At 54.4% G+C, this 24,132-nt stretch overlaps 1 protein-coding gene across 1 annotated transcript in view; it reads right to left on the reverse strand.

Annotated features, from left to right (window-relative positions):
* PPP1R37 (protein phosphatase 1 regulatory subunit 37) overlaps positions 1-24,132 on the reverse strand; it is a 54,334-nt gene that overhangs the window by 7,959 nt on the left and 22,243 nt on the right. Inside the window, 1 exon segment of the mRNA XM_017874381.1 lies at positions 332-429. Within this exon segment, the coding sequence (XP_017729870.1) occupies positions 332-429 (98 nt within the window).

Below are 24,132 nucleotides of genomic sequence, written 5' to 3' on the forward strand. Positions count from 1 at the left end.
TAAGAGCAAGACTCCATCTCAAAAAAAAAAGAAAGAAAGAAAGAAAGAAATTTTGTAATTCAGACTTACAAGAATCATATATATGTCTCTTCCCCAGGGAACAGCGTTTCTTTTGGGGCTGACGGATACCTGAATGTCTTACTTTATAGAATTCTGTGCTCTTCATATTTATGAAGAAACTGATTAGTTCTCTAGCTGAGCAGCAGGCTTTCAAAGATGTATTCATGAACGCCTAGGGCTGGGGAGTGGGAGGCCCTCTCCTGCTGGGGTGGCTCCACCCTAGGCCCCCCCGACACCTACACTGGACGCACCCACCCCACCCCTCCCGTACCTGCAGCTGCCTGAGGAGCTTAGGGATCTGCCTGCAGTTCAGCTTCTGGCAGGCCTGCTTGTAGGCGCCGATGACCTCATCCACGGTCACGTTCTGGGCTGCAGGGACAGGGGACCCAGACCTGTGACTGTCCACACCCCGAGTCCCTCATGGGGCTCCACCCACTCCTGCCCCAAGGCCTCTGCCCATACTGCCCTCTTCAGCCCTCCCCCAACAACAGGCTGCCTGAGCTCTGTACTCCCTTTCAGGCGCCCCCCCGGCCCCCGCTGGCCACTGCCTAAGGTGCCCTTGGGCACCCCCACCCCAAGTCAGCACGGCCCTCCACGCCTCACCTTGGCTCTAAGCACCTTCATACAAATACACAATGAACAGCACACAATCTTTCTACACATCAGCCACCTCCCCTACTAGACTGGGAGCCCAGGAGGACAGGACTGGGTCTGTCTTAGTCCCCACCCGTCTCCAACACTGTCTCAGTGTTTTGGTTGTTTTTGAGACGGGGTCTCACACTGTCGCTCAGGCTGGAGTAAAGCGGTGAAAACACGGCTCACTGCAGCCTTGACCTCCCAGGCTCAAGCATCCTCCTGAGTAGCAGAGACCAAAGGCGTGCACTGTCACACCCAGGTCATTTTTATTTCTGGTGGAGATGGGGTCTCACTGTGTTGCCCAGGCTGGTCTCAAACTCCTGGGCTCCAGCAATCCTTCTGCCTCCCAAAGTGCTGGGATTACAGGTATAAGCCACTGTACCTGGTCCTTGGTTTTTGGTTTTTTTGTGCTTTATTTGGGTGAAAGAATGAATCCTCACTTTAACCCTATAAGGAAACCAAGCTCAGAGAAACAGCCTTGCCCAAGATCACCCAGCTGGTATATATGGGAGCCGAGCTTTGAACTCAGATCTCAACTACAATGCCACGTGCCTCTCAGAATCCCCACTCCCAAAATACTCTCAATAGCTGAACATACCCGTACAGCTATTCAAGGCCCAGCCCCCGACCCAGGACACAGAAGCAGATGGAAGGGACAGGCCTAGTCCTGGGTGTTCCCAGGCTAACAGACAGTGGCTCCCAGCATGAATTGAGGGACGTAGCCCAAACCCAACAGCTGCAGCCCCCGTCCCTAAGAGGCCCACAGCCGCCACCACGCGGAAGGGAGGGCTGGGCTTTCCATCTGCACAGATTTGCCTTTTCTGGACATTTGATTAAAATGGAATTGAAGCTGTGTGGCCTTCTGTGGTTGGCTTCCCTTACTGAGCATAATGAGCCCGAGTTTCAGTCCCTTTATACTGCTGAAGAGTAATTATAGGATGTGCTGCGTTTTATTTGCCCATTCATCAGCTGACAAGAATTTGTACTGTTTCCAGTTTTTGGCTATTAGAGCTTGGATTTTACCCCAGGGTGACCAGGGGAGCAGGAAGGAAAGGCTAGGAACAGAAGAGGGAGAGGTCAGGCCTGACCATTAGAAAGACCTTCTTTGGGCCAGCAGATCTTGGGAATGGAGACGACAGGACGGGCAGGGAAGGGGGCCAGGAAGAGGGCTTGCTGGCAGCTTCTCGGGGGGCCCTCCCTCGCCCTGCTGCCATTCCTGTGCTGCTGGAGGCAGTGGGAGTCCCCAAGAGAGCTTCCAGTCCAGTAATACCTCCGTGTGGACTCCTCCTCCTGCCACCCTGCTAGGCCAGGGGCTCTGCACCCCTGGTCTCATCAAGCACTGCCCCATTTTCTAGGGGAAGAAACTGAGGTTCAGGTAAAGTATGGTGTCTCCCTGGGACCAGGTGGCTGTTCCCGGGCAGAGTCTAACATCAGACCCCGGGACTCCTCTCTGGCCACTGTGCTGGGTGGCGATGGGTTGCTGAACTGCGGTGCTGGAGGAAAGAAGCCGACAGAGGTCAGTCCCCAGCCTCCCCAGAGGTCAGGCCCAGTTCCTGCCTGGGCACTTCCTTCTCCTTGGGGATGGAGGCCTGGGAGGAGTTGCAGGTGGTCAGCAGACGGCAGGTGTCCCTCCTGCAGACAGAGAAGGAGCTGTCTGACAAAGGTCCATGTGCTTGCTGACCCTGGAGCTCTAGTGGGGACCGGAGCTGGCCCTGCCTGGGAAGGCAGCCCCCAGGACTCCAGCAGCTACCCCAAATCATGGACAAGCCCATGCATGCCCCGGTCTTAACCAGTCGGGGTCCACTGAACCCTAAAGGTCCATGAACTTGAGGGGAGAAACTTATTATCTCTTTATTTTCATGAACGGCACTGAAATTTAGCATTTCCTTCTTATTAACAGAGGCCAAAAGAGAGAGAAAAGAAACAGTGTTTAGCAGACCCTGAGACTGCCATGAAAAGAAACAACAGATATTTTCCCATTGCATCAAGTTATAGTAGATTCTGAATGCCCATCACTACTCTGAGACTGAAGGCCTTATGACAGCTGCTGCTACATCCTCTCACTTCACGTGTCAGCGAGGAAGAGCATTCAGCCTGGCATCCTTTGCAATCCTATTTAATGTTCCTCCTTAAAAATCATCATTCTGGGCCGGGCATGGTGGCTCACGCCTGTAATCCCAGCACTTTGGAAGGCTGAGGTGGACGGATCACTTGAGGTCAGGATTTCAAGACCAGCCGGGAAACACGGCGAAACCTGGCCTCTACTAAACATACAAAATGAGCTGGGTGTGGTAGCACGCTCCTGTAGTCTCAGTTACTCGGGTGGCTGAGGCAGAAGAATCGCTTGAACCTGGGGATGGAGGTTGCTGTGAGCCAAGATCGTGCCATTGCCCTCTAGCCTGGGTGACAAGAGCCAAACTCCGTCTCAAAAAAANATTCAGCCTGGCATCCTTTGCAATCCTATTTAATGTTCCTCCTTAAAAATCATCATTCTGGGCCGGGCATGGTGGCTCACGCCTGTAATCCCAGCACTTTGGAAGGCTGAGGTGGACGGATCACTTGAGGTCAGGATTTCAAGACCAGCCGGGAAACACGGCGAAACCTGGCCTCTACTAAACATACAAAAATGAGCTGGGTGTGGTAGCACGCTCCTGTAGTCTCAGTTACTCGGGTGGCTGAGGCAGAAGAATCGCTTGAACCTGGGGGATGGAGGTTGCTGTGAGCCAAGATCGTGCCATTGCCCTCTAGCCTGGGTGACAAGAGCCAAACTCCGTCTCAAAAAAAAAAAAAAAAAAAAGGAAATGCAAATTGGAGGAACCATCAGAAGCATAAGAAGAATTCGCACGACACACAGAGCACTGCTGCCCACGAATTCTGCCAGGCGCTTCATCCAGGAGCGCATCGGCTCTGTGAAGCCGGGAGTCATGCCAGGCCCACCCTAAGCTGTCCTGTGCGGCGGCTGAAGCCAGGGTTCAAGTCCTAGCCCCTGGCTCGGGAGCTCTGGATACACTCTCTCAACTCTCCACATTTCAGCCTCCTCAAGCTTTAAATGAGGAAGAGAAGAGTAGCTGTTTTACAGCGGGGGTGAACTAACAGAACTAAATCATGTGTGGAGAAAGTCCGGACCAGCCTAGCATTGCAAATGCTTAGCAGCGGCTCATGTCACAGCATTGCCAGGGTCCAGGATCAGGCTGGGGGTGGACACTGCTGGGGCGAGGAGGTTGGCCCAGAGCTGGCTGTGGCATCAGGCTGGATACCACCATAACCCCTGACACAATGGCAGCCGGTCTCATGCACATAAAGTGCTTGAGATGGCGCCTCTTCTTTTTTTTTTGAGACTGAGTTTTGCTGTCGCCCAGGCTGGAGTGCAGTGGCACGATCTCAATCCCTGCAACCTCTGCCTCCCTGGTTCAAGCGATTCTCCTGCCTTAGCCTCCCGAGTAGCTGGGATTACAGGCACGTGCCACCACGCCCGGCTAATTTTTGTAATTTTAGTAGAGATGGGGTTTCCTCATGTTGGTCAGGCTGGTCTTGAACTCCTGACCTTGTGATCCACCCGCTTCAGTCTCCCAAAGTGCTGGGATTACAGGTGTGAGCCACTGCAGCTGGCCAAGATGGCGCCTGTTCTTTGTTCCGAGAGCCTGAGGCCCAGTTTCTAGGCTGGCAACCTTCATTCCCCACAGAGCAATCAGACCACACCTTCAGCTGGGCACCTACAGGGTCTGGAACCAGGCCCCGCCTTGCAGGAGTCACCACCAGAGCCAGAGCCTGAGGCGGTCACATCCACCTAAGTGCTTACAGAAGTGCAGCAGAAATGCACTTCTACTAAAAATACAAAAATTAGCCGGGCGTGGTGGCGAGCTCCTGTAGTTCCACCTACTCAGGAGGCTGAGGCACTCTCAAGTAGAACCGCTTGAGCCTGGGACGTGAAGGATGCAGTGAGCCAAGATCGTGCCGCTGTACTCCAGCCTGGGCGACAGAGTGACTCTGTCTAAACAAAAAAAGGAATGAACACACCAAAACTAAGATTTTACAAATACCATTGCTTAGCAATAAGGCTAAATACATTCAAATAAAAAAGAAACCAATCTATTAATAAGAAAAAAGAAAGAGCAGCATGGGCAGATCAGAATGTCACACCGACACAGTACTCACACCCGCCAGGCCCATCCCCAGCACTTCCAATGCCAATAAACACAGCTTCAGTTCCCGGATCAGCGCCATGACGGGAGTATCAGTGCCCTCCCACTTTAGAGACGAGACAGGGCATGTGGCTCACGCCTGCAATCCCAGCACGACGTGAGGCCCAGACAGGAGGATTGCTTGACGCCAAGAGTTTGAGACCGGCCTTGCCAACAAAGCCAGTCTCTACAAAATAATTTCAGGAAAAAAAAAAAAGAAACGAGAGAGGAGAAAACTGCGGCATGGGGCAGAGTGTGATGACTTGTCCAAGGCTGCATGGAGAGCGGCTGGCTGGCCCAGGACAAGCCCTACATACACCTATCCATTTAAAATGGTGTGAGCAGGTGGCTGAAAAGAAAGCGGCAGCGTGAGACACTTCATGAGCACGTGTGGGTCAAAATAACTGACTCTGGCGTACTGAGCACTAACCACATGAGACATGCTATCCGGGGCATTTCACACCCAGTTCGTCAGTATCTGCACTCAATGTGGACTCAAGAGGGGAGGTGACAGGCCCACCAGGTCTGACCACAGGGCCAGCTTGGACCCACCAGACTACGCCATGTCACAAGCCCACATGACCCCATGATGGGCATGAAAAAGGTCATGTGATGCCCATTGTCTCAATTAAGGTGGCAGGAGGCAGGTGATCTTTGTCAGTCACGGTTTCCAGGCAAAGTGACTGAAGTCTCATAAAGGGGTGGGTCCCCAGGATCCGGGGGAGCATAGCCACAGGACCCCCATTCCACGGGCAGGGCCAAACAGCCATGGCAGGACTGCAGTTCTTGCAAAGGCCCGGGCTGGAGCTCAGAGCCAGGTTCCAAAGGGAAGGGCTGCGCAGCGGTTAGAGCACAGCTGTGGCCCTCAGGGATGGGGCTGGGATCTTTGCTGTCTCTCTCACACACTCAGTGACCTTAGGCAGGCTTCACAGCACCTCACAGGTCCCACCTGAGATACAGTGTCTTGCAATATGGTTAAGAACATGAGTTCTGGGCCGGGCGCAGTGGCTCATGCCTGTAATCCCAGCACTCTGGGAGGCCGAGGAGGGCAGATCATCTGAGGCCAGGAAGTCAAGACAAGCCTGGCCAACATGGTGAAACCCCGTCTCTACTAAAAATACAAAAATTAGCTGGGTGTCATGGCGCATGCCTATAACCCCAGCAACTCGGAAGGCTGAGGCGAGAGGATCACTTGAAACCAGGAGTTTGAGACCAGCCTGAGCAACAAAGTGAGACCCTGTCTCTACAAAACAAACAAAAAATACAAAAATTAGCATGTGCCTGTGGTCACAGTGACTTGGGAGGCTGAGGTGGGAGGATAGCTTGAGCCTGGGAGTTTGAGGCTGCAGTGAGTTGCGATTGTGTCGCTGTACTCCAGCCTGGGCAATACAGCGAAACTCTGTCTCTTAAAAAAAAAAGAAAGAAAGAAAAAGAAAAAATATGTAAGTGCTCCTTAGCTTTTACATTCCTGTTGTTTCTCCAGCATGCAGTACATCCACTATGTGCACACGTGTATGTGGGGTGGGCACATATGTGAGTGTGGGTCTCAAGGTCAGGGCTCAGATGCATTTGCTCAAGTCCAAGGCTCTGAAGGCCTGTTAAGCAGGGACCAGAATTCAAGTGGATGTCAGAGAGGAGGAGAGGTATGTTCAGAACACATGTGTTTGGGTGTGTGTGTATTTTCTTTTTTTTTTTTTTTCTGAGACGGAGTCTCGTTCTGTGGCCCAGGCTGGAGTGCAGTGGCGCAATCTCGGCTCGCTGCAAGCTCCGCCTCCCAGGTTCACGTCATTCTCCTGCTTCAGACTCCCGAGTAGCTGGGACTACAGGCGCCCGCCACCGCGCCTGGCTAATTTTTTGTATTTTTAGTAGAGATGGGGTTTCACCATGTTAGCCAGGATGGTCTTGATCTCCTGACCTTGTGATCCGCCCACCTCGGCCTCCCAAAGTGCTGGGATTACAGGCGTGAGCCACCTCGCCTGGCCATTTTATTTTTTTGTATTTTTAGTACAGACGGGGTTTCACTGTGGTAGCCAAGATGTTCTTGATCTCCTGACCTTGTGATCTGCCTGCTTCGGCCTCCCAAAGCGCTGGGATGACAGGTGTGAGCCACCGGGCCCGGTTGTGTGTGTGTATTTTCTACAAAGCAAGCGTGTGTTGGGGATGGATCTGCAGAGGTAATGGCTTGGAATAACAAGACCTGAGTTCCATCCCTGGCCTGCCAAGGCTGTGACAAATGATCACAAAAACCTCTTTCTTTCCCTCCCTGAAAGGGACACCTGTGGGGTCGCAGGCAACAAGGGCCATGAGCGCACCATGAAGTACTGGCACCAGTGTCACAGTGCTGGCTTAGTCACCAGGAGACACAAATGGGGAAAAAGATGATGGTGGTGGTGATGGTGGCAGCCGCTTCCCAGTATCAGAAACTTACTCTGTGTAATGCATAGTGCTAAGCACTTTCTTTCTTTCTTTCTTTTTTTTTGAGACCGAGTCTCACTCTGTTGCCCAGGCTGGAGTGCAGTGATGCGATGGGTTCACGCCATTCTCCTGCCTCAGCCTCCCAAGTAGCTGGGACTACAGGCGCCCACCACCACTCCCGGCTAATCTTTTTGTACTTTTAGTAGAGATGGGGTTTCACCGTGTTAGCCAGGATGGTCTTGATCTCCTGACCTCGTGATCCACCATCTCGGCCTCCCATAGTGCTGGGATTACAGGTGTGAGCCACCGTGCCTGGCCTCTTTTTCTTTCTAAACAGTCAAGGTCTTGCTATGTTGCCCAGGCTGGTCTTGAACTCCCAGCCTCCAGCAATCCTCCTGCCTCAGCCTCCCAAAGTGCTGTAATTACAGGAGTGAGCTGCCTCACCTAGCTCCTAAGTACTTCCCATGCACAATTTCACTTGGCCAGCTCAGCACCCCTATGATGCTGGCATAACTAGACTTCCATCTTATCAGGGAAGCAATCTGGGAGAAGAAAAGACACCTGCCCAAGTCATGGAGCCTGGAAGTGGCGGGACTAGAACACATCCCAGGACTGTCTTGCTCTGAAACCAGAGCACAGCTTAACTCTCGGCTCCCTTGTCTGGCCTGAGGGGGAGGAAGGGCTGGAGTGGAGGCAGGGTGTGGGGAGCCCTGGGTGGGATGGTGAAAGGCATGAGCTCCAGGGAGAGACACTGGTGTGCAGCAGCTGGTGGGCAGGGCCTTGCTGCTGCAGGGATGGGGCTCTGCCGCTCGCCCAGCAGGTGGCAGCCAGCTCCCCGGGGAGAGGATGAAGGTCAAACAGAGCTTGTCTCCCTCTCCCGCCGCAGGCTGTGGCCCTCACAAAGGGACAGAGAGAAACCTGATGCCAGGCATCAGGTGACAGGCAGAGAGATGTCTGTCTGGCATTTGCACACAGGTGCAATGGTACCCACGAGATGCAAGGACAGGTTGGGCATCAGGGGGCGGTGATGACTCAAACCATCCGTGCCAGCCTGGAGCAGGGCGGGGGAAACAGACACAGTCATCCAAGTGGGAGTCAAAACACCAGGAAGCAACGCTGTGTGGGGCCGGGGACACGGTGGGAGGGCGTCAGCTCTCAGAGGAGGGATGAGGAGGGAGAATGTCCAGACAAGCCTGAAGGAGGAGTATTTAGGGCTGCTCCCTGACGACCATGCTGACCTCGGGCTGGAGACGACCTTCCCGTGTCCCGGTGTCCACCACATGAAATCGGGATGTCTGCGAGCCAGGTTCACAGAGCACCAGAGTCAGGAGGTCCTAGCTAGGGCCCAGGGGCCCAGATTTTAACAGGCTCCCATATGACAATCAGCCTTAGAATAACCATGCTTTGCAATGCAGGTGTTATTTTGCTATTTTGGAATGAACAGAAAGGAGCCAAGGGTGAGCTGGCCTTGAAATGAGTGTTCCCATAGGCCCAACTGGGCTCAGGTCTGGGTCTTCATTCAGGAGTCCCTGTGCAAACCCCGCAGCAGGCCGCAACCACTGGGGTGGGCTTAAGTGTGACAGTGGGAGCAGGCCCGGCACCAATGCACACTGGGAGGGGAGCACTGTGGATGACGTGGGACGGGGAGCACTGGGGATGACGTGGGACGGCGACCCAGTGGACCCTGGTGAGGACTTCACTCATTCTGCGGGAGACCGGAGCCACTGGGGGCGGGGGGCAGAGCAGCGACAGGATGGATTCAGGCTCATGGGAGGCTTGTTTTCTGCAGGAGTAGGGTCCCCTGCAGTACTCATGGGGAGGGGCCTGGTTGTGCAGGTGGGCAGCCAGGAATGACACACCAGATTTCCTGTAAGTGCTCTTCCATCTTGGATGGTGACAGCCTCACCTGTCCCTGGATTTTGGCAGCTGAGCCCCTGCTAGTGCTCCAGTTCCAAGAGGGGTTGTGGGACACAGGCAAGTCAATGCCTGCAGCCCAGGCACTGACACCCTGCTGGTTAGGTCCTGTGCTGCCCGGACCCCACAGAAGCCCCCGAGCCACTCCAAGAGACATCCTTTTACTGTACCCTTTTCAGAGTCAAGGCTCACAGAGGCAGGAGTACAGACTAAAAGGTCCAGGTCTGCCTCAACTTTATTATTGTTTTTCTCTATATTAAACTTGTAGTTTTATTCAGGTTTGATTTTAACAAATGTGTTGGGGAGACAGATTGCAGGGAAGGGTAAAGCCCATGGGGGCAGGACCCCTCCCCTCTCCTCCTCTTCCCTCCCCATCTTAGGTAGGGCAGGGGGCTGGCCCCAGTCTGTGGGGATGGTGCTTAGGGTAAAGGGCCATGGGGAACAGGGGACCAGACCAGGGATGAGTGGGGAGGACACAAGGACCATGTGCCAGAATCCACCGTTTTCTGATTCCAGGTTGAATTTAAAAAAATAAGTAAGGCCGGGTGCGGTGGCTCACACCTGTAATCTCAGTACTTTGGGAGGCCGAGGCGGGCAGATCACCTGAGGTTAGGAGTTCAAGACCAGCCTGGCCAACATGGTGAAACCCTGTCTCTACTAAAAATACAAAAACTAGCCTGGCATGGTGGCGCGTGCCTGTAATCCCAGCTACTCAGGAGGCTGAGGCAGGAGAATCGCTTGAACCTGGGAGGTGGAGGTTGCAGCGAGCTGAGATGGTGTCACTGCACTCTAGCTTGGGCAACAGAGTGAGACTCTGTCTCAAAATAAATAAATAGACCACAAGCATCACCCACCTTCTTCCCCTGACCAGGGCTGTAGTGCAAGCAGGGAAAAGGATGGCAGCTTCATCAAGGCCATGGCTTTGCTAGCACCTGGCCAAGGGAGCTAGACGAAGGGCAGGGGCTCCCTGACAGATTGAGGGGGTGGGAAAAACCAAACTAAAACATCAAACACATTGTGTGGGAGGAGTCCAGCCTAGGGAAGGCCGGGGAGCGGCTCTGCAGGCTCAGAGGATCACTGCTGCCACCGCCGCCAGTCACCCTGGCAGCCAGTTCTTCTGCCATGGCCTTGACTGCAACAGGTGCCTCCTATGTCATGGCAGACAGCACGGTGATCAGGGGCCCTTCTCCACAGTTGTACTTTTGCTCGATCTCCTTGCCAAGGTCTCCTCAGGCAGACGAAGGTCCTCTCGCACCTCCCTGATGTCCTGGAGCAGTGAGGGGTACCCACCCTGGATGCCAATCAGCTGGAAGTCATTCCTTTTGATGTTGGGGACACCCACATTGTAAGTTGACAGGCAATTATCTTTTTTTTTTTTTTTTTTTGAGAGAAGGAGTCTCGCTGTCGTGTCAACCCAGTGGAAGTGCAGTTGGCGTCTAGCTCAGTGCGCAAACTCCGCCGCGCGACCGTCTCCGGTTTACGCACATTCTCCTGCCTCAGCCTCCCGAGTAGCTGGGACTACAGGTGTCCGGCACCTGGCCCAGCTAGATTTTTGTATTTTTTAGTAGAGACGGGGTTTCACCGTGTTAGCCAGGATGGTCTTGATCTCCTGACCTCGTGATCCGCCCGTCTCGGCCTCCCAAAGTGCTGGGATTACAGGCTCGAGCCACCGCGCCCGGCCAATTTTTGTACTTTTAATAGACAGGGTTTCGCTGTGTTAGCCAGGATGGTCTCAATCTCCTGACCTCATGACCCGTTCGCCTCGGCCTCCCACAGTGCTGGGATTACAGGTGTGAGCCACCGCACCCGGCCCAAACATTTATCATTTCTTTATGTTGAATCTCTGTCCACCTTTTCACATCTTTTGAATACTGAGGCACATACACGTCTAGTTATAAGCCGCATAAAGCCATTTCAGTCAATGATGGACTGAGTATGCAGGCGGTGGTCCCATTAAGATTTCCCACTATATATTTACCGTCCCTTGTCTATGTTCATATACACAAATACCTACGCTGTGTTACAGTTGCCGAGGGTACTCAGCACAGTCACGTGCTATGCAGGTGTGGAGCCCAGGAGCACTAGGCTATTCCAGGTAGACCAGGTGTGCAGTAGGCTATGCCACCTAAGTTTTTTTGTTTTTTGAGACGTAGTTTCGCTCTTCTTGCCTAGGCTGGAGTATAATAGCATGATCTTGGCTCAATGCAACCTCCGCCTCCCAGTTTCAAATGATTCTCCTTCTGCCTCAGCCTCCCAAGTAGCTGAGATTACAGATGCCCACCACCACACCTGGCTAACTTTGTATTTTTAGTAGAGATGGGGTTTCATCATGTTGGTCAGGCTGGTCTTGAACTCCCCACCTCAGGTGATCCGCCCGCCTCAGGCTCCCAAAGTGCTGGGATTACAGGCGTGAGCCACGGGGCCTGGCCTATGCCACCTAGGTTTGTGTAAATCCACTAGGACGTTCACACAACCATGTAATCACCTAATGACGCAGTTCTTGGAATGTGTCGTCATTAAGTGATATAGGACCGTATTACTACACAACTCACACGTTAAGGTGAGAGAAACCAACATCACCAGCCCCTGCGCAGCCTGGCCACAGGCTGTGCTCCTGGTGCCTGTGCTAACTCAGAAGGCTGCCATTCCTGAGGCTTCTGGCAGATAATCAGATAATCAATAGGACTTGGTCACCGCTACATGCACAGGGATGGGCAGGGTGGGGAGAGAAGCGAGGAAGAACCTGGCTTCAAGTCTGGGTGACTGGGAAGCTGGTGGGGTCCCAAGCCAGGAAATACTGCAACACGTGGAAATAGACAGAGATGTCACTTTCTTCTGACAGCGTGCAGGCAAATGTTATGTACAACATTTCAAGAGAGAAGAAACACTTATTGTGGTATTTTCCAGAATTCTCAAGCCACGGAGGTAGGTCAAGGGTGCAGTAAAGTCACACCTGGAAACCAGGCCTGAGCTCTTGTTCACAACAATAAATAACCACCAACATGGCAGAGCCCCATTCCGCCACAGCGCGGAGGACTCGAAGCCAGGCGCCTGGGTTCCGATCCCTGCTCCGTCGCCAACAGCACAGAGCGGTGACCGCCCTGGGCCTCCCTGCTGCATCAACAGCACCTTCCCAAGGAGGGCTTGGTGAGCTCACCCAGTCTGGCACTCAGCACCACAGGGCACACAGGGAGGGCCCCTGTCCCCGCCCCCGCCCAGAACCGTGTGTTACAGTTGCTGCCACCACTCTGTGCCTGCCATATGCACCTACCCCACAAGGGGGCACCATCACCATCGTTCCACCTCACAGACTCTGCAGGGAAGGTCCCAGCTGGGAGTCTCATGGCAGGTGGGTGACCGGCCCATGTGGGACAGCATCTCCAGGAGCAGCCTGGGAACCTTGGTGCTGGGCCTCTCTGCAGGACTCTCCATGCTTGTCTGAGCCCCCATGACTTGGGTACCATCCTCCCCTATCCGGGTGGTTGGGCTGCACACCCGCCGGCAGGAGGCTGGGGCGCGGGGGAGGGGTGGGCCACCTGCCCTGAAGCCTGTGCACTTGCAGCAGCCCCACAGGGAGAGATTTCAGGTCAAGTGAGAAACTCATCCTACAGGGAGCTCTGCCTTGGCGGGTCTGGGAAAGGATGAAGTGGTCTGAGGCCAGAATGGCCCACTTCTCTTCCTATCTTCCCCTGGGTGGACCAGCTTTGGTCACCCAATCTCTCTCACCCCAGGACCCTGGGCAGGCCTCTTCACCTTACCTTGACTCCCCGCTGTCCTCCCCCCCGCTGTTCTAGGAGTGGAGAGGTGCCCTGTCCCCAGCCTCTGTTACAGTGATTGGTCAGGGTCAGGAAGGTTACAGAGCCAGCCACAGCCGGTCCTAAGGCCTAAGATGGAACTCTCAGGAGAGAGGAGCTCTCTTCCCACTAGGGTGGTTAAGACTGCATCCCATTTCTAGAGCTACTGGCAGCCATTCCTGCACCCGTCAGGAGTGCACTCCCTGCAGAGAACAGCCTCCCCAGAATGAAGCCAGCTCAGAGGAAAGCCAAGCTCCGATTTTTTTTTTAGATGGAGTCTTGCTCTGTTGCCAGGCTGGAGTGCAGTGGTGCGATCTTGGCTCACTGCAACCTCTGCCTCCTGGGTTCAAGCGATTCTCCTGCCTCAGCCTCCTGAGTAGCTGGTACTATATACGCGTGCTACCGCGCCCAGCTAATTTTTATATTTTTAGTAGAGATGGGGTTTCACCATGTTAGCCAGGATGGTCTCCATCTCTTGACCTCATGATCCACCCACCTTGGCCCCCTGAAGTGCTGGGATTACAGACGTGAGCCACTGTGCCTGGCCAAGCTCAGAGATTAAAGAGATATCGTTTGATAAAGAGATATTGTGCCTGACGCCACACTATTCAGGATCCTTCAGATCCATAAGACAACAAATCTCCTCTTTTTGCTTCAACCATTCTGCGTCAGGCTTCAAATTTAGGAGAATTCCAGGCTTCAAATTTAGGAGAATTCCGTCTTGCCTCTCATCTGCTAAACATTTCCCAAAACCTATTTTTTGGGGGGTCCCCATCTGTCGCCCAGGTGGGAGTTCAGCAGCTCAATCACAGCTCACTGCAGCCTTGCACTCCTGGGCTCAAGTGGTCCTCCCACTTCAACCTCCAAAGTAGCTGGGACTACAGGCACGCCCTACCATGCTTGGCTAGTTTTCTTTTTTTACGTAGAGACCGGGTCTCACTATGTTGTACAGGTTGGTGTTGAACTCCCGGGCTCAGGTGATCCTCCTGCCCCAGCCTCCCAAAATGTTGGGATTACAGGTATGAGTCACCAAGCCCAGCACCCAAAACCTACTCAGGCCAAGCTCTGTACTGGCACTGGGGAGACAGGGATGGCTCTGAACTGGTCCCTGCCCTCCAGGGGTTCTTGTCTGGCGGGGAAGGAGCACACAGATGATGCGTGAGAGCAAGGAGGGGGCCATGCACGCACTAGACTGAGCAAAGGCCAGGCAGACAGGTAGAGTCAGGTCTCAGGGGCCGCCTTTCAGCCTTGTCAAAAATCTAGACCTCTCTTGGGAGGATTTCTAGGATCACTGGGGGGAAAAAAAGAAAAGAAAAATAGAAAAATCTGGACCTCTCCACTCATGGGACATTGTGCTCTGGCCACATCCCAAATTCTTCCCTTCCCCAGAAGGTCTAGTGCTTCCCAGCACCTCACATTCTCCCTCCCCTTTACATATTACATGGTACATGCTCTCATTGCTTACTACTTCAATTCTCAGCTTAGCGGTGCCTTCTCCAGGAAGCCCTCCCTGACCCCCACGGTAGGACAGGCCCCACCCTCTGGCCTCCCCGCCTCAGCCCCGTTCCCTCTGAGCTGTCACCATCTGGAGACCTGTGTGTCTCCCCCACTGGACTATGAGCCCTAGGAAGACAGCATGGGGTGGTCTGTGGTCCACACTGTTTCCCCAACATTGCCCCACATGGGACCAGGCACAGAGAAGGTGTCAAGACAGGCACAGAGAAGGTGAGTGAGCAGACAGGGGAAAAGCTCACATCTGGTCACTGCAGTAGACCCTGAAGGTAGATGGGGATGTTCTGGCCAGGAAGGGCCCGGTCTGCTCCATGCTTAGGAAGATTACTGCAGGGACTTGGCCCAGTGAACAAGGAAGCCCGCAGGCAGGGGAGAGGGATGCCAGGGCCTCGAAGCTGCAAGAAGCTACTCACGTAGTGAAACACACTCTAAAATTCTAAAACATGCCCTAAAGCACTCCCTGCACAGAATGGTGCGAGCAGCTCTTTATTGAACCCCTTCCCTACCAGGCACTCTACCAAACACCCGATTACTGCATTTAATCTGCATCATAATCCTGAAGAGTAGAATTTCCAGCCTCTACCAAACTACAGAAGGGATGGTCTTCTGAGGTCACACCTCTGGGAGCGGACAGAGGGAGGCTTGAACTAGAGCTGTCTCTGTCCTGCATCAGTACCCTGAAGCTCTCAGGCCCCAGGCTTCAAACCGGACAGACAGGTTGTGGGGGCCTAGAAATGCAGCCTTCTCAAGAACTTCAAGACAGGGAGGCTGCCAGAGAGACTGTCTTTCTCTGTTGGGTTTCCAGGATGTGGAGAGCGGGTCCTGCCCTCAGTAGGGATGCGCTCGTAGGTTTCTTCCTGGTGCCTATAGGAAGACCCAGCCTCCAGAGGCCCTTCACAGGTGCCAGTGCTGGGCGGGAGAGGTATGGGCACCTGGCCCAGCCTAGGGTGCACTCACCCCTGGGACAGCCCCCAAATGCCTCCAATAGGCAGTGGCCCAATCCCCCACAAGCCAGCCCTGTCCCAGAGCCTTCTGCACAATCAGCGAGACAAACCCAGGGGCAGTGGCAGAACAGCATCAAGGCTATGATGGAGGGAGGCAGGGAGGGAGGGGACATGGAAGCGGGGAAGATGGCCAGGCTGGGATCAGCTGCGGAGGGAGGCATCTGGAAAAGTCTCAGAGATGGCAAAGATGCAAAAGCCGTCCCCGGCAGAGAGAACTTTGTGAAGAAAGTGCAGGTGCAGGAGGCTGCCCGATGCATCCGGCAGTGAGTTGCACGGATCAGGACCTGGAGTGTGAGACGAGAGGGGTCAGCAAGGAGACTGGAGGGGTCGGGGTCCTGCTTATGGAGCACGGGAGGCAAAGCATACAGATGGGAGAGCTGCATGGCCAGACCTCACTTGGGGGCGCTGGGGAGGGGCTGCTGTAGTCATTGAGGTCCTGATCCTTGCCAGTGGCAGAACCATCTGAACACAGTGCCTCGGGGCCTTTGCACCTGTTACCCCCTGCCCCTGAGCACCTCTCTTTCTCACATCCCAACAGCTCCTTCCCTCCTTGCCTGCAGGTCTACACTCCCAAGTCACCTCTTCAAAGGCCTTCCCTGGCCACCCTCCGAAAAGTCAGCCCCTTTATCACTGTGAATCCCTGCTTCCTTCTCTAGGTGGCACTTCTCACGACCTAGCAGCAAGCGTACTTGGCTTATCTGTGCATTTATGCTATGCTTGGCTTCTCACGACCTAGCAGGAAGCGTACTTGGCTATCTGTGCATTTATGCTATAATGAGGGGAGAACTCTTACCCCTTTTGTTCACTGAAATATCCCCAGAAAGGTCTTTACCGGGCACACAGTAAGTGCTCAATAAATACGTGTCGACTGAAGCAACACGAAGGTGGGGCTGGGGTGGGTGTCTGGAGTCAGCGCAGGTGTGAGTTCCCAGCTCAGACAGGGCCAGCTGGGTGAACTCAGGGAAGGTCCCTTCTTGTCTGTGGCAGGCTGTTGGGTACCCTGCACTCAGGAAGTGAAGGGATGCATGTGATGAGGTCATCAACCGATGTGCTCAGCCCAGAGCCAGCCTGGGGCAAATGCCTTCTACACACCTTCGCTGGGTGTCCAGTTGCTTCCCGTGCTCCCACAATGCCACAGCCTCAGTTGGGGAGCAGGGGAGGGACAGAACCACACAAGGCCTCCTGGGGCCTGAAATAGGGAGGAGGAGGCAGAAGAGCACCCACAGAGCTTTCTGTGGGAGCCACACGCCCTCAAGGCCTCCCTACCTCTGCGGATGTGCTGCTGCACAGTCTCTGTCCCTGCAAAACCACACGTCTACACTGCCCACGTGGAGACCATCCTCACTCCCGCCTCCAAGCCCTTCCCCAGGCTGCTCCACCCAGAATCAGAGTCTGATCAGTCATGTAAGCCCAATGCAGCAGGCTTCCCAAAGGCAGGCATTTCTCAGGGGAGTATCTTTACTGAAGGGGGCCCCAGGGCAGGCTGATGTGCTCAAACCCGGATCTCTAAGTCCAATCCTGGAGCAACCACAGAATGATGCCCGTGGAGGCCCCTGGCACCCCACTGCAGGCATCCAGAGGCCCCTCAAGAGCAGGGCTCACACCAGCCTCTGGACTCCCTGTATAGACTGCACACAGCTGCCTACACACCTCTCAGGTTCTTGCGTGAGGACCCTGTATATTCACTGTGTGGCACTGGTCAGATTTCCTGGGTGGAGAAGGCTCTTCCTATATTTGGTGAGCTACCTACCTAGGGAAACCAGTGGCCTCACTCCCGCCCATCGAAGGGCCCAGGCGTCCTCCTGCCTGGTGACATCCTCCCCACACATTCCCTTGCTATGAATCCTGCAAGGGTCTGTTTCTGGGCTTACAGCCGAGAGCATGGCTGACATACGCACTGCCTCCCATGGCAGGGAGACAGACGCCGTGAGGAGGAAAGTCCCTCATCCCAGAGTGTAAGTGTGAATGCAGGTCTGTGCTTCTGACCCCTCCTTCCAGCCACTGCCCCGCATTTCCCAACAGTGATCATCTCCACCCTCTTCCACCACCCCTACAACCCCCGGTGGCACTCAGCAGAGAGGGATGGGGGAAGAGAACAAACGCTGCGTGGGGCCCTTCTACCGCGCTTTACCAGTGGAGCCGTAACTTTGCGCTTACTCCCAAAACTAAGCGACTGACAAACTGATCTCGTTTCCACTTCCTAACAGCCCTGAGAAATAGAAATTATCTCCCCAACTTTCCAGAGGAGGCTTAGAGATGAGAAAGGACCTGACCAAGGACATGGTTCCCTCTCAAAGGCAATTTGACAAGACCAGTCAAAAGTACAAATGTGTGGGGTGCGGTGGGTCACGCCTGTAATCCCAACACTTTGAGAGGCCAAGGCTAAGGCAGGCAGATCACCTGAGGTCAGGAGTTGCTCGAGACCATCCTGGCCAACATGGTGAAACCCTGTCTCTACTAAAAATACAAAAATTAGCCAGGTAATCCTTGCCTATAATCCCAGCTATTTGGGAGGAGAATTGCTTGAACCTGGGAGGAGGATGTTGCAATGAGATAGTGCCACTGCACTCCAGCCTGGGCAACAGAGCAAGACTCCAGCTCAAAAAAAAAAAAAAAAAAAAAGTGCACATGCCATGCATGTATCTTTTGATTAGCAATTCCACACCTGGAGATTAATCCTACAGACATACTTGCAAAGATGGAAAACCATACATGTAAGGACAGTCACTGCAGCAGCTTGAGAATGCAGAACTGGAACCAGCCACAACATCCACCAGCAGGAGCCGGCCAGTTCCCCAGAGTTCATCCAGGCAGTGGAGCCCTGCCGCCACCGAGAATGAGTGTGCGCGCTCTCAGCCGACAGGGAACAGTTTTTAAGACACAAATGAAAAAAGTAAGGTGCACAACGGTATGCTCATGAATGCTACCCTTTACGCAAGAAAGGGGGGGAATAAAGAATCTGTGCACATCATTTAAAAGAGAATGAACACAGAGATGGAGCAGCCAGTGAAGCAGCCAGGAACCAGGAACAAAGAGGACCGCAGTCCCTTCTCTGGGCTTACTAGCAGCCCCTAAAGCCCCTCCTGGGGCGGCAGCCTCCCTCAAACAGAAAGGCTGTGCTGGGGCTGGTGGGTGGAGCTAGCTCTTCTCTGAGCACCACACCCAGCTACCTCTCATGTGTGCAGAGCCACAGAGGGGACAGCCCTATCTGGCCACTTTCCCAGTGGTCTGATCCTGGGCCTGGGCAGATGACAGTGGAGGACAGAGGGTGCTGGCTTGGGGCAGAGTGTTCCCACTGTTTCAGAAGCAATGTATAGGTAAAATGATAGCTATGTTAGAGCTGCTGCAAAATAATGTGAGTGAGAGTGGCATGGGGATAGATGGGAACAGACTGACCACATAGTCATCAATTCTGAAGCCAGAAAGTGGGTCGGTCCATCAGGCTCATTATACTCCTACTTTCTTGTGTCTGAAAATGTCCATCAAAAAACAGTTAAATGGGCCAGGCACGGTGGCTCATGGCTGTGATCCCAGCACTTTGGGAGGCCAAGGTGGGCGGATCACTTGAGGTCAGGAGTTCGAGACCAGCCTGGCCAGCAGGGCAAAACCCCATCTCTACAAAACACAAAAATTAGCCAGGTGTGGTGACACATGCCTGTAATCCCAGCCACTCAGGAGGCTGAGGCAGGAGAATCGCTTGAACCTGGGAAGCAGAGGCTGCAGTGAGCCGAGATCATGCCACTGCACTCCAGCCTGGGTGACAGAGAGCAAGACTCTGTCTCAAAAAAAAAAAAAAAAAGAAAAGAAATTAGGCGTTCTGGCATGTGCCTGTAATCCCAGCTTCTCGGCAGGCTGGGGCGGGAGAATCACTTGAACCCAGGAGGTGGAGGCTGCCGTGAGTGAGATCACACCACTGCACTCCAGCCTGGGTGACAGAATGAGACTCCATCTCAAAAACCCAAAAAAGAAAATAAAAAGTTAAATGAGAAAAAAAAAAGGCAGCAGCTGCTCAGAGGTGGTGGCCCACAAGGAGCCCAGAAGCAGCAGCTGGGCCGGGAGGGAGGTCTGGCACCAAGGCCAGTCTCTCATGACAGCATCAGTTATAAAGCCCAGCCCAGCTGTGGGGCAGCCACCTGGGTAGCTCCCTGGGGCCCAGCCAGCAGGTGCTCAGTGAACATGGGCTAAAGGAAGGAAGGAACTTGGGCCTCATGCCCACCCCTGAGGGACAGGACAGCCAGATGGAGGCTTGTCAAAGGAGAACTCTGAGGCACACGGTGAGGGGTGGCAGGAAGCTGGGGCTCCTGGCACAAGTCCGTAACTGTGGTGTCCCAACGTTCGGCAGGGAGCCCACCAACAGCTGTCATTTACTACGCAGTTACCTCAGGCAACCCCTTGACGTGCCTGAGCTCACTGAAACCTTAGTGCATCCCTGGGAAGGGGACACGGCCGGGACCCCCAACCCAAGACAAAGAAGAGGAGAGTCAGAGAGGCCACAGCCCTGAGTGACCACACAGGCCACACACTGTGGGGATCCTCCTCTTGCACTGCCGAGCCACTAGGACCTTCCAAGTCAGCCTCCTAAACAAGACCCCGAAGTCAGCTCCGTGGCCACGCACCTACCTTCCAGGAGCAACGTCCTCGGATGCCCTGTGACACAGGTCACAGGCCCCGGGCTCCTTGCCCACTCTGCATTGGGGAACCCTCTCCCCTGCTAAACTGGGAGTTCCTCCGGGCACTCGTGGGAACAGCGGCTGGGTGCCGGGAGGCCTGGACATAGAATGGGGCAGTGACACAGGCCAGCCTGAGCAGAGGGCTGCAGCTGCCTGTGTAGGCAGTCGGAAGCCCAGGCAGGGACTTCTGACTGCTGAGCCTGTTAGGGAAAAACCTCTGCCTGTGACTCCTTGAGAAAAATGAAGGGATGCTGGTGGTGAGTTCTTCTTCCCAGTGAACAACTGTCAGGCACCTCCACCCCCACCAGCCTCTCAGTAACCCAGAGGCCTGTGAAACACGGATCACGCGGGGGCTGGAGCTGTAAGGCTGAGGAGGGCACCTTCCCCAGCAGCCTCGGGCTCATCAGCTGAGCCACTGAGTCAACAATGCCAAGGACGAGCACTGGCTTACGAAGTCAGGCTCCTGCCAGGTGCTGCTCTAGGACTAACTCCACGGCCTCACTCTTGCAGCCCGGTCTACCAGCCGCCCTAAGCCTTTGCTCAGGTGGCCCCACTGGCCTGTCCCTGTCTTGGGCGGGATGGCTGGGACAATCTCCAGGCTGGGTTTCTCATCACCAGTCAGTCCTTCAGAACTGCATGCCCATGGCAGGCACACAGGATACCTGGTGGAGACCTGCAGGGAGACTCCCTGAGATCACCTCCCACCGTGGAAGGAAAACCCACATCCTGTGCCTTCCCTGCCATTCAGACCTAAAGCAGGCGCACAATTAGCTTAGGAGACCGTGCCGAGGAGCGGGCCGATTGCTGCCACAGGTTTTCACTCGGCACCGCCTGTCCCTGCACTGAGAGTAAAACCGCAACTCCTCAGCCCCGGACAAGGCCCCCTGATGCCAGCCCTCCGCCTGGGCTCACCCTCGGCTCGTGCACACCTCCACAGCCACTCTGCAGGATTTGTGACTTGTTCCTGCCTCCTGGTCTGCAACTGTTCTTCCCTCCCTCTGAGAGCTTCCCTCCCCTCCTGCAGCTTAACCTGCAGCTGACTTGCCATTCAGGTCTCAACTCAAAAGTCACCTCCTGGCCGGGCGTGATGGCTCACGCCTATAATCCCAGCACTTTGGGAGGCCGAGGCGGGTGCATCACTTGAGGTCAGGAGTTTGAGAAATAGCCTGACCAACATGGGGAAACCCCGTCTCTACTAAAAATACAAAAATTAGCCGGGTGTGGTGCCACGTGCCTGCAGTCCCAGGTACTCAGGAGGCTGAAACAGGAGAATTGCTTGAGCTGGGAGATGGAGGTTGCAGTGAGCCGAGATCATGCCACTGCACTCCCGTCTGGGCAAAAAGAGCAAAACTCCACCTCAAAAAAAAAAGAAGAAAAAAAAAAAGTCACCTCCTGAGTAGCCTCTCCTGACCCCTTTCTGTAGCAGCACCCCACCCCATCCCCACACACACCCAGGCAATGCTCTGCCTCCTCACTGGACATATCCCAATCTCTAAGGATCTACTTGCTGGTTTTCTGTCCTAGACCAAGGGATCCCTGAGTCTAGGGACATCACTGTGGTGTCTGTCGCTGTGAGTCTGTGAATGAATGAATGCACTGACTCACTCTGGGAAATGATGACAACGTCCACCCTTCCCTTCTCCCCAGAGAACCAGGGGCTGGAAGGAAGGGAGCCTGCAATGCGTCCTGGAAAGTTAGCTTGCTCAGGAGAGGCTGGGATGGCTGGTCCTTTCCTCTCAGACCCCCATGCCCTCCTCAGGGCTGCTGAGGGGCCGTGAGTCCTGCAGTTTTCTGGGTGAGAGGAGTTGTTCTCTGCCCTTCCCGGCAGGGAGGCACCACCATCCAGCCAGCTGGTGCCACGGCCACGTGCTGCAGGACGGCCAGCTGCAGGGGGCGGGCTGGGCTTACATAACCAACAAGGAGCCAGGCCTCTAGACCCCAGGCCTCAGGCAGGGATGTGGGCAGGGCCTGCCCACTCCAGTGAAGGGTGCAGATGGCAGGTGTCACAGGCCTGTCTTCCCTTCCCCTCATCCTGACCTTCCCAGCTGCCTGCCCCAGCTGAAGATCCTGTTACAGAAACAGATGTGGTCAGAACACACCCACAGCTTTCCAAGTCTCTTGGGATGAAAGGAACAAGGCAGATCGGGCACAACTTCCCTCATGCCACAGTGCCTCACCCACAGCAGGTGCATGGTAAGGCCAATGGCAGGCTTGGATGAAAGGGAAAGTCAAGGCCTTAATCCCTGGGTCCCCAGTCAAACAGTGTGCTAAGCACTCGAGTCCCCCCGTGTGACACGCAACTTTTTTTTTTTTTGAGAAGGAGTCTCACTCTTGTCACCCAGGCTGGAGTGAGATGGCACAATCTCAGTTCACTGCAACTTCCGCTTCCTGGGTTCACGCGATTCTCCTCCCTTAGCCTCCGGAGTAGCTGGGATTACAGGTGCCCACCACCATGCCAGGCTAATTTTGTATTTTTAGCGGGGTTTCACCATGTTGGCCAGGCTGGTCTCGAACTCCTGACCTCAGATGATCCACCCACCTCAGCCTCCCGAAGTGCTGGGATTACAGGCATGAGCCACCACGCCCGGCCGCAACTTTTAACAATGAATAATTATTACGAGCAATGGCAAGCACTTACATATACTACCTCATTTACTCTCTTCAACAACCCTAAGACAGGTAGGGTTTATTATCCCCATTCCAAATAAGGAAACTGAGGAACCTACCTAAGGCCACAGAACCAGTAAAAGTCAGAGCTGGGATTCGAGCCTGAGCAGTCTATGGCTCCACAATCCTTACTCTTAGCCAAACCCTTGACCTTTCTGTTCACGCCATGGTTTGGGGTACAGCTATCCCTCCCCGACCCTTTCCAAAGGAGGAAACAGAGGCGCAGGGAGATGGAGCACGTGCCAAGGACACACAGCACAGGCAGGCCTGACTTCAAAGTCCACTTCATCTGGCTGGTGGACCCCATGCCTCACCCGATAGTTTAACGCATCCAATATCCTGACCCAAGCCAGGTACCTACCCACTAGCCTCACCACTGTCTCCTCTGTTCTAGCCTTGGGTTATTTCCTTCCAGACCCTTCTCTCGATCTGCAGTGGCACTGTTTGCTGGTTGGCCAACTTGTCTCCCACACCTCCCTCTCTCTGGACAGTAAGCCTAGAAGGCAGGGCTGAGTTTGCCTTGCCACTGCTGTGTCCCCAGTACAGGACAGGGCACTGAGCTCATTACTGGCTGAATGCATGCCTGAACCAGTAAGAAAACACAACCAATCCTGTGGTGGAGACTAATAACACTCTCAGAACACAAGTGCGCAAGAGTGTCCCCTAGCCCAGGACTTTCTGCTGGGAAGTATAGGGGGAATTAGGGGGGTTCCTCTGTGGCCTCCACAAGCCCCCAACTGGAAGGAGCTTCCCAAAGGGATGTATACATCTGAGGACACTGGTGACTTTCTGCCTTGCAGTGTGAATGCACCTTTTGAAAATTTAATTTTTTATTTTTTGTGGAGATGGAAGGTCTCACTTGTTGCCCAGGGTAGTCTTGAACTCCTGGCCTCAAGTGATCCTCCTGCCTCGACCTCCCAAAGTGCTGGAACTATAGGTGTGGGCCACCATGCCCAGCCTGTGAATGCGCCTTCTAAACACATGAAACAGCAACCTAGTGAGGGCATGGCCTTTGCAGTCAGACCTTGTACTTGGGGGTGCCTATTTGGGGTGTCTGCAGAGCCTCCTTCTCTAAAAACTGCCCTCTACCCCAACAAGTGTGGGCTGGCCCTCTACCGCCCATTTGACAGGGAGAATGTGGGGTCCTAGCTAAGCTTGCATGAGCTGCCTGGGTCAGGGGGCTGGACTGGGGGATCCTGTTCCAGACACCAGGAGGGCTGGGCTTGTGTGGCCCATGGCCAGCCTAGTGGAAGAAGTTCTGAAGAGAGAAAGAGGAACA

Source organism: Rhinopithecus bieti, unplaced genomic scaffold (genome assembly GCF_001698545.2).
Source record: "Rhinopithecus bieti isolate Rb0 unplaced genomic scaffold, ASM169854v2 scaffold_7888, whole genome shotgun sequence".
Classification (NCBI taxonomy): domain Eukaryota; kingdom Metazoa; phylum Chordata; class Mammalia; order Primates; family Cercopithecidae; genus Rhinopithecus; species Rhinopithecus bieti.